This window comes from Trichoplusia ni, chromosome 6 (genome assembly GCF_003590095.1).
Source record: "Trichoplusia ni isolate ovarian cell line Hi5 chromosome 6, tn1, whole genome shotgun sequence".
Taxonomy (NCBI): Eukaryota; Metazoa; Arthropoda; class Insecta; order Lepidoptera; family Noctuidae; genus Trichoplusia; species Trichoplusia ni.
Genome location: NC_039483.1, coordinates 11,266,967 through 11,278,363, shown reverse-complemented (window position 1 = coordinate 11,278,363; position 11,397 = coordinate 11,266,967). Strand labels below are relative to the sequence as shown.

Genomic DNA, 11,397 nt, shown 5'->3' with positions numbered 1-11,397 from the left:
GCGGCTAGTACTGATCAGAGAATTAACAAAATATCTAGACTTGATAATATTAACATAGCTGCTTTCAGTTTTATCAATCTACGAGCTAATATTATATTTAAATCATACTCTAAAAACAATAGACTGCCATGTTTATATTCGACTACACATATGTCGAGTTTCGTAGTTGTATTTTCAAATCATATCTCTTTACTCTACAGAAGTTTTGAATGTTTTAATATCCCGTTGTCTCATAGTTTTAATTACTTAGTAATTTAATTTGGCTGTACAACAAAATATGGAGTTTGTATAATCAACTTAAACAAACAAACAGGTATTAACGTGAACCCGTTTAACTTTTGAAAACCTATTTTTTCAAAAACAGTTTAGGTACCACGTATGACTGAAAAATGTTTACCTTCACTTTGACAGCACGTGCCCTCTTCATTTATAATTTTTTTCTTTTAGAAACAATTTTGTGCATACAAAGAGCAGAAATGCTGTAAGAACAAGATGTTACAGCTTGTTTCTGGCAGTTAGAACTTGAAGCTGCATAAGTAATGCAATAAATAATTCTAGATCTCATTACCAACACCGTGTGCCTTTGTAGTCTGAGTAGCTTTTTAATGCATAGAAATATAGTTCTAGGTGATAACGGCGTTTATTAATGCTGACTTGTGAAAGATCTATTTACAATTTTTTTTTATTCTGCTTATCACAAACTATTTTATGGACGATCAAATTATCTACCTGTATACTGTACTTGACATAAAGTGTGAATCTATAATTTCATTTTTATTAAAAAAAAACAACACCCTTACTTATCGTTTTACAAAAACCTCTTTCTCGCGACTTTGTTCGCGTGGTATGATGATACCATCATATGAGTTAGGTATTTTATTAATAAAATTGTAACTGTCAAATAACTTGCACTCAAAATCGGGGAAGAGGTTTCGTGCGGACAAACAACAAGAGGCGTTATTTACATATATTATATAGAATGTTTTTATGAACACCAGATACATTAATGGTTTTATAAAATGAATAAATAAATACAATTTACAGAAAATTAAGCACAAATAATAACGCGTGCGTCAAAATACGATAACATTTTCAGTTTTAATAGATACTACAGGTTTATAATAATATTTTGGCTATTATATGATTAAAAATAGTATGCTTCGTTACCAACATGTACATTAAAAGTAACATTAAAGGCTATTTTACTATTATATTTATTTGTTAACGTGATCACGTGTTCACCCTTTAGTACAATCATCTATTCTAAAGTGCTAGAACTCCTGCTTTCCAAGAATCCTATATTAGGTTAAGTAAGTGGTTACCTAGGAAACGCTGTCGTGATTACTTTGATGGTTTCGTAAGGCTTAAGGCAACAAAGGGAAGCGTAGGCAGATATTGTGCCTGATCTAAAAAAACGAAAAAAGTACTTATAACCTTTAAAATACTTGCGGGACTTCAATGTACAGATGAAACATCTGTTGTATATCTATTTGCGGTGTATAGATAATTGTGTCCTATAAAAAAATACCTCCTCTTCAAACCTTATTCTATTTTGAATTTCGTCGAGAACTTTCGATTGATGGTTTTAAGTAAGAAAAGAGCAGATTCTAAAAAAAGATTTCAAAACATAATATCGCTTTCTTTATTTAATTCTACAATCATCATCATCAGCCTATCGCAGTCCACTGCTGGACATAGGCCTCTCCAAGTGCACGCCACTGAGATCGATTTTCGGCTTCTCGGCTTCTCGCATTCTACAATGACAAGACCAAAATAGTATCAAAAAGATAGCTGACGTTCGAGGATGAATGATGAAAAACCTTTTTTGTTGTAGTTTGAGGTTTTAAGATAAAATGGTCAGGCGCATTGTATTCATGGTTTACTACTGCCGTGGAACATAATCATATACGAATGCGTGTTGACTGTGTAATAAACGCGAGGCTTTCCTCTTCGCATTTTGGTTTGGCAGTGGAACTAATATTCTGACTGAATGCTTATCGCGTACATCAGGAATAGGAACGTTTCCGTTCGGGATGGGATCAATGTGTAGTGTGTACAGCTGAACATAAACAACGCGTAAATAGGTTTTACTAATGACGTGGAGGTTATATAATAGAGAGGATTGGATAAACCCGTTCAACTGTCTGGTGCTGAAGGGCAACCCTTGTCTTAAGTTATGCTCGTGATCCGATTAAATCTTTTAAGTCTGAGAATTTTTGTATGATGTATTTTTTCTGAAAATGCAATCACATTAGCGAAGGAATTTATAGCGCGCCACATTTTCATTTTGATGTCAACGTATTTGGATATATGTATGATAATTTTATTTTTTGGCATGCCATGTGACTGATATGATTAAAAAATAGGTCAGGCTCGAGTCGGACTCATGGTTTTGTAAAATAGGCTAAAGAAAAAAAAAACGGTTGAGTGACAAACAGATTGGGGGGCGGGATTCCCCGCTTCTTTTTGTCACCCAACGAAAATGTGATCGTGATCACAGTTGCTTAACAACTTCGCTGTCCCGCCCATAGTCACGGAAACCTAATGACATTAACTTAACGAAAACCAGTGAGCATAATTAATCGGGCAAGTAAGCAGCTAACCATTTTGTTTAACCTTCTTCAAACGGCTCATGATGTCTCAACGGCTGTGTCTAAACTAGTCTAATTCTAGAATCACCTTGAACCTGAAGACAGAACCTTTGCTCACACAACTTTTTGTACCGGAACATAAAAACTCTCCAGAAGTTTCAAGCACGTTTCTTGTGTTGTTCTTTCATAATATATGAAGGCGATTCAAGTTAATGTATATTTACTTTCTCCTTTTCAGTAAAGGGCGTAACCTACCACTAACTTTTTTTGTGGGAGAGAGACGGCACTAGACGGTGTATAATGGCGTCTTGCTTCCACATTTAAAACTGACTTTTTAACCGAGACGGCGATATACGTATACAAGTCAAATTGTCTTACTTTAGCGTTGATGTTAGGCTTTTAGGCATGTGCTAACTTAAAAATACCCTCGCATTTCACTTTTAATATCATTTCCTTTCATTATCCTACAACTTAGAACAAACAACGCTTGCAAAGTTTTGACGCGATATTACTCTTACAACACGGTTAATTGATACCGTCATTAATTAAAGTCATACAAGATATGTCTCGTGTAAAGTACAGCTGTGCATCATTAACAATATTAATCGCCAAGAAAAGTATCGCGATTATTTATGTTAAGCACTCACTTTTAAAATAAATCCATATACTTAGGTATGATGGTTTTGTGGAAAGCCATAATAATGATTGCGTTTTCGATTCCTCGTTTCATTCAAATAATGGATCTTAAAGTTTCTTAACAAGTTATAGAAGCAAGTCTTACTTTTATAACCTCATTAAGACAGTAGTCGTAACTTTAGCACGCGGATCCTCGCTTCAATTTTCAGGTCGGCTAAAGTGTTATTGGATTTTTGTTGGGAACTCTACCGCGGCCCGGAATTTGTAATTGCACCCTATAATAGTGATAGGCTCGTTTGTTTTAAATGGGCTTAAGGTCCTTTACTGTGATTGGGATAGTGCGCGTGCTAATTGGATTAACTCTTCAATTTCACGTTTAACGGACGAGATGAATTTTAAAATGAAATATTTTGGGAAAATCATTTTTGAAATCGTTTGCTTCGCTGTATTCAGTTTGCTTAAATGCCAATGTCCAAGACTATTAGGTTAACCAATTAAATTAAACAGATAATTAATTCTTGTCCTTAAAAAACTGACAGTAACAGTCACTTATCAAAATATTTAAAAATAAGCCATTTACGAATCGAATTAGTTTGCCAGGTTAAAAAAACATGCTTTAAGGTTGGTTTTTGCTTCATAATCGAAGCAAAAAATTAAATTTTAGCCTTGCCTTTCATCTCCAGCTTCAAATTCCAGCATCAGCTTTATGTCATGCCGTAATATTGCATTGTCGAGCAATATGCTGACATCTTTCATTTTAGATCAAAGTGAAACCGTGTAGTTCAAAAATCAATTTCAAAGATTTGATAACAGACGGACAGACCGACAGATAATGGGACAGGTGAAACTAAGAAAACCTTGTAATAGACTGAAGAGAATTTCGTGCCTTGTAGTTGTAACTTTAACACGAACCGTCTGTTGCCTGTACCAAATAGCGTGACCTACAATTTCTAACGAAGTTATTTACGTTCATAATACTGATAAATTATATATTAGAAGTCTATGAAGTCACGCATATAACCTTATTTATTTGTAAATCTAATTAGTACTTGTTAATTAGCATTTTCGGTGACATACTAATAGTCTATTTATAAAGCACGCTATGTAAATTGAAAGTTGATTAAGCTTTGTTAGTGTGAACTCTTTGATGAACTAACAAGTTTTCCTCAAAGTTTTGTGTGGGTTTTAAACATTGATTACACAAGTAGTGGGAAATGCCATAGGGAATCAGTCGCTATACTTACTTATTCGTTGTAAGTCTCGCTCTTATTGGTTTCGCAAATACATATGTAAATATAAAATATTGGTACAGATGCTGTGTTCATACATAATACAGTTGTTCAGTTTTGACGTACAAATGACGGTAAAGTAAAATTCATCTTCGAGTATCTTTTTCTTGATGTGATATGTCTCTTGGAGTGATGATGGTCATCACTTCAGGTGATGGTAATACAACCTTCACAACACTTTTCTCAAACCGTCTTTCGAAATGCAAGTGTTTTGGAATAATCTACTGTGTATTAGTGTGATGTGTTTGGCTTTTCGTATCTGTATGATTCTCCTTTGATGTTGATGTTGATCATTATCTCCTAATTGCCACGTGCGCGCTCAGTCTGAGCACCACTTCCTTCGACTTTTCTGTTCTTTGAATAAAAAGACGAGATTTATTTAGACTGGCCCTTACCTTTTCACTTACAGTTCTCGACAGAAAGCTTTACGTGAACACACTAATTAAAACTTACATTGGTCGCTGAACTCAAGGACATTAGCAAACTCATTTAAACTAAAACTATGAAAAGCTAAAAATGTCCCCTTTTAAAAGTGGTAGAGGTACGAAGAGTTTAATTATAAAGTGAGATAAATATTAAACATTTATTATTATTTATATAAATAAAGGTACAGGGTGTGGAAAGTGGAAAATTCATTAAACCGCCTACACAATTATCTGGAGGAAGAATAAAAGGAATCATCTAATCTAATAAACAAGCTTTGAAAGTCGAAATCCAAAATAACTTAACTATGATTATGCTCTATTTAGAAGCTAATTATATAATTTTCTTTCAAGTGTAACTTTATTTTTAGCTCCAAGGAAATTTCTGAATTCTCTTAGAATTATTCTGAAAGTAAGTATAAAATCACCAGATAAATAAATTTACCTACTCATTAGCAATTCAATGATTATGTAAATAGGAAAGCTATAATGTGATTAAAGAAAAGCAATTTTACTGAAGTTTATATCTGTATCTCAATTCTTTAAAGATAAAACAAAGTTTCTTTAAATCTCTCGATAATTTGCAGAAAACTTCGTCGTTCTTCGAGTCTGTAGTAAATTTTACCTTTTTTACTGTTTAATGCCCAAATTGTCGCGGATTATACTTTGTAACGAAAATTGAACAAGTAAGCCGTTTGCTTTGAATTTCAATAATAATTCGTTTAGTCAAACAAAGTAGAGTATAATTTGACATTATAAAATATTGAAACGAAACTACTTTTACGGATTTTATATTGGGTCTTATTTTAGTTCCCTCTGCAAAGGGGTCGAAACGTCGGGCACTAAAAACTAAAATTAAACCGCGATAAAATCCGTAAAATTAGTTTCATTTCAATGTCTAACATTCGCGTAAACATAAGAAACTAAGAAAAAAGTAAAATTAAGAAAGTTAATTTAGTGACAAATTATAATTAGACAAATTTCAACAAGTATTATTTGCATAATTTCTATAGATTTCGTTAAATACAATGCTCTCTAATTATCCACATTCATTTATCAACTACAAACTTTTGTAGTTGTGACATGTGCGCTCAATTTTCACGTTATCAATGTCTCAAATCCAATCAAGATTTCAATTTATACTAATTTTATCAGTAGTGATTAATATTGGAAGACATAATCCTAGTAAATGCTTCTATTTACGGATCCTTAAAGCGATTTTATTCTTAAGCATCTACCTATTACCGTATCTACTAATACCTTCTCGTTCCATTTGCTCATTAGTGCAATAACAAGCCCAATTAGTTTCTATTAATCGAACCACATTTATTTGCATAGTATATTTTGTAAAGTCAACTGATTTACTTATTGACGTAAAAACATGAAAGTACAAAGAAGATTAACTTTAAAACTCAGAAAATGCAGTGTGTCGATTTTCGTTGTACTAAAGCTCCGACATATATGTATTTTCATATTTAATTATTCCTATGAATGCATGTTTTCTAAAACTCTTTACTAACAGACATTTAAGCTTTTGTCAAAATAAAAACGCTAAATTTTATTATTTTCATTCTATCATTAAGTGATTTTGTTCTGCACGATATATGGGTATTAACTTAAATAATCGACTTAATTACTGAAATCTCAAGGTTAACTATTATTCGTACGTTAGTATTCAGTTTAAATTAAAACAATGAGTCTATTAGTGAATATGTAAATACTTGAACATTTAACATCATGTATTTATTAAATAAATGCGTCTAGACCTTCGGAACAAGTTTTATAAACACATTTGTATGATATTGCCCCTCAGTGCAGTTGGCCTACAACCACCTCTTACGCTAAGAGTTTTACGATCGCGTAAGAGAGACAACAATAATTAATGCAGTGTAGTGTCTCGCTTCTACAATTTCTAAAGTATTACTATATGGTATGGTAGAGCCACAGTTAACAAAGCACAGGGTATTTGAGAAGGATCTCGGGTTCGTTATTTATTATGTCGCTTGCATGATACTTGTTTACCACAATAAGAGAACAGCGCTACGTCACCACTAGCCGCATTATACCCACACATAACTTATTTCTTTCAGTTTGTTTACACTGCATAAGCCGCGCAGTAACAGACGAAAATATAAAGAGGAGCTTCAATGCGATTGTCGAAATATTCCCTCGAATATATATTAGGATTTTTTGGGGAATTGAATTTATTTCTTTATGGTGTGTTTATTCGTATTATTTTTATTCTGTTAAGATGTTTTTTTATGACATAGAAATGATGTTACAAAATGTATAGTTTAAACGGAGTTTAAGATGTTTGTGGGAGATTCAAAATCAAAATGTTCTTCTTTCTAGTAGTCTTAAAAAACTGGCGCTTAAGAAACGTTATACTTATTACAGAACACGTGACTCGAAGAGTGCTGTTCGAAACTGTAATTTCTCCGGAAAAAAAAAACAGAAAAAAACTTAGGATAGTCTTATTTAGTACAGTATTTTTAAAGTATTATATTATTAAGTGTATTTATTTCGGGAAACATTTTAAATCGATACTTTACGTCGTGCCTGTACATAACAATAACAGAAACAATACCGTACAGTAATTAAATCACATAAACAAATGCGAAACCAAGAATAAATAAATTTCATTCGTATTCTAAACTAATCTGTTAGTTCCGTAAGCGGCGCTACTCAACAATATATTCCATTATTTACTCTGTAATTCGCGAAACCAGAACTACTTCATTTGGTCCGAGCAAACACTATAAACACGAATTTTCGGTGAGGTCGGCAATCTACTTCCATATTTACATACATTATGTAATCTCACTAAGTACTCTTGTAAACTGCTATGAACTAATGAGAACCGCAAAACGTAGAAGAAAATGTTGTACATTTTACAATTTATAGCTATATATATATAATCATTTAAAAAAACAATTCCATCATGCAAATCTGTTTTAAAGAGAGATAAAGATTTTTATCCAAACTTAAGTCAACAAAACAAATCAAACTCATATTAACAAGGATTGTATAACTTTCGTGAAGAGAATACGAGAGAAGTATTTCAAAAGATGAGTTGATGCAACACCGCTGACGCCGTATCTCGTCATGACTATTAACTTCCATTGAGTTTGAAATAAGCGGGTCGTCATAATAAGTGCAAGTAGTTTGACAGTCAATTTCATAGTCAAGTGCAAGTCACCTAAGCTCCTCTGGGCAAATGACACTGCTATAATCGTTAGTAGGAAATTTTAAAGTGTTTGAAAATAACTTTCATTATTAATGGTCACATGACTTTCCTCAGTCATCTCCATAAATTCTAACGTTTGATCAATGCTAATACTAATTGATAAAATATAACTATAATATAATAGATCATAATTCGCACAAGGCATGGTTTGCAAAAAGATTATAAATATAGAATAATAATTATTGACGCAATCTCGCCTTTAATAGGCATGCGAAAATAGTTACAGAAAAACAGTAAAGATTTATAAGCACAACCGATTTTTGAATCAAGAACTCTTGAAAATCATAAAAAAGGAATAAGCCACATCTTACTGGAAAGTCTGTCTCTACGAAGAGATAGCAAGCAACAACAGCTAGAGAAGCAATATTGTTGAAACTTTTATATAAAATGTTCTCTAATATAATAATATGTGAAAATAAATCTAATATGTTATTTTACTTGATCGTGTAAACACAAATGCCTTCAGGCACTCAACTAGTGAATAAATTAGTTCTAGACCGCAACGCCCGACCGTTCAGTGGGAAAACTAAACAAAGCCTTTAAAGCCTTATAAAGCAACGGCTTTTGTCTCGCGTTAAATAGTCAGATTCATCTTGACTAGGAAGTGGACTCGTTCACTGAACACGTTCGCAAAATAAAATGAATACAAAAGGGGTGATAAAGAAATTCTCGTCGTTGTATTATTTTAGAGTTTCCATAGTAAAACGTGCTTTTAGAGTTCTATTTCCAAAGGATAAAAACAACACCCTTTAAGGCTCCGCTGTCTATCTGTCGGAATGCCACCGTTATTTATACGTGATTGGCAGACAGTTTGAATGTTTACACATGATTTATTTTTGTTGCCAATTCGACAACAAATTAATAATGGAAACCTAGGTTACAGTTGGTAAGTTATACTTATGTTCATACATTAATTTGATGGGTGACTAACCATTGTCTGCTAAAGTTTTTAGTTTAAAGCCTCTTTATATAGAACTCTCTATCTCCCAAATCTGACTCGCACTGGAACACTTCTAAGTCTTTTTTTAACTCATCCCATGAAAAATGAAGACGCTTTTCGTTAACATATTCCCAGAAAAAAGATGGTTCGACAACTAATCCTTAGGGATCCTGAAAAGATGAATATTGTAATGCGTACAGTCCCTAAGAGGCCTGACACTAGTTATAGCGGCGCTTAATTCGTTCGACATGAAAAGGTCAGGCTCGCAGTCCCGAGAGATTTCGAGACCTCTAAGTTAGTATGTGAACCAATCTCAAGTTTTTAATGAACAGTAGCGCAATAGTTGTAATAATGGGTATTGATTTCAATGTCAATAACAATTCACATTCCTTATCATCAAACATTGGATTCAAATCACTGCTACGTAATTCAATACTGAAGAGCTTATTGCTCTCCATGGAGAGGACACTGACTGTAGCTTCTCCTTCAGTGGCTTGAAGTGTCGGCTGATGTCTTGCTGAGGAGGAGGGGGTGTGTTAATGTGTGTGGTGAGTTGTGTGGTTAATTTTAGTACTTGTGCCTCCAGTCTTTCCATCGTGGAGGCGGCCGTCACCATTGCGGGGGTGATGCAGCATTCGTGCTGGATGGACTGCGCGCTGCTGCTGGTGGCTGGAGTCTTTGGCGTCTGCTTGAGGCGGTCCAGCTGTTTGCGGAGAGTATCGAGCTGATTAGTTATGTTGGCGATATTCAGCTCGAGGCGCATAAGGATTGGGTTCGGGATGTCTTTTCCCGGCGACCCAGAGCCTCTGGCTATCTCCTTACGCGTGCTCTCCGCCTCTTTCCTAATAGTCGCCTCAAGCGCTTGGACGCCTTTCTTCGTTTCAGCGCTTGCTTTCAGCGCCTCGAGGGTCTCCGAGCCTAGCCACTCTCTGATGTTCTTGGTGGCCTTCAGGGTGTCCCGTATGTCCTCCCTTGCTCCACACAGCTCCGTGGCGAGGGTCTCTTTGAGAGCGAGCATGTCCCGAGTGTGAGCCCGCTCTGCGCGCACTAGCTCCTGTGCGTGCCGAGACCTCTCCTTCTCCAGGTTGTATTTGTGTCTGGCCCTGGAGTCCGACAAGGAGAGGACCGTCTCGTACAGGCCCTGAAGGCTTTCCTGGGCGGTGGCCTTGCATTCCCGCTTCATGTTGCCGGCCGCCTCCAACGCCTCTTTTCCCTGTTGGAGGAGGGTATTCGCCTCTCTTGTGGCGAGGTCCATATGGACACCTGTACCTCTCTTCGGTGTCCTGTACAGGATGCTCGCCCTCCTGCCGGACGTGTAGTCTGTCCGGCTCGAGGCGTCTGAGTCCTCCTCGTCTGTGACAATGTGTTTGGGTGGGGAGACGTTGCACTGTTCCCATTCAATTACTATCTCCGAGACTCGCTGGTTTTCCCTCGTGCGTTGCTGGTCGGAGGCTTCCGAGCAGGCCGAGCTGTAAGCAGTGACGGGGCTCTTCAGCTGTTGGAGCACTGCCGTCCTTTGGTCCGCCGCGTTTTGACACCGAGGCCGCTTTCGGCTTTAGGTCCGCTGTGCACGTCTGCGATGGTTGCGCCAACCTTTCCGAGGCGACAGACTTCGCTGACTTTGACAGCACCTTCTCCCGAAGCGACCGCGTCGGCTTGACCTTGCTTGCGATGGCGGAGTTAGTTTTCATGGGGGCTGACATTATGATAGATAGGAGATTGAAGAAATAAGGTAAATTTACAGGCTAATTTAGTGTTGTATGACTTAATATTATAACTTAATTAATTAACTAAACTACCTACGGTGATGGACTCGTATAACTATTAATGTGACGACGATGTTGTTGCCGCTGCGTCGCGTGCTGCTGATGTCCTGCTGCCGCTGACGGAGTATTGCCTTGGCGTGTGATGTGGTTTCTGAGTTCCCTGCCGGTGATTTTTCTGGTGGCTGGATTTTTCGTGAAAAACTGTAGGGGCCAGATGATAGAGTTCGTCGAGACGATTTCAACGACACCCTCACAGTTTTCTAGCTCCAGCCGTTCCCGAGATACAGGCCGAGGGGTAATGGCGTCCGAGGGGGGGGGGGGGTCCCGTGTGGTGTTCGGGGGGGGGGGGGGGGTAGGAGGGGGGTAGGAGGGGGGGGTTGGTCGAGGGGTGAGGGGGGGTGAGGGGAATAATAGGGGGTGTGACAGGTCTGGATTTCCCAGTCAGAACTGTCCAAACCCGGTTATCCTAGGACAAGTCGTTCAGGAGTTCCCTCGGACTTACCTGG

General features: G+C 36.7%; 1 protein-coding gene across 1 annotated transcript; it reads right to left on the bottom strand.

The window, feature by feature from the left end:
• Positions 1 to 8,847: 8,847 nt before the first annotated feature.
• Positions 8,848 to 10,828, bottom strand: LOC113495158. Its single transcript, XM_026873767.1, has 2 exons — positions 10,746 to 10,828; positions 8,848 to 10,678 (listed from the first exon to the last, which is right to left on the bottom strand). The coding sequence occupies exons 1-2, from the start codon at positions 10,826 to 10,828 to the stop codon at positions 9,535 to 9,537; spliced, it is 1,227 nt and encodes a 408-aa protein (XP_026729568.1). The 3' UTR covers positions 8,848 to 9,534.
• Between the last annotated feature and the right edge of the window lie 569 nt (positions 10,829 to 11,397).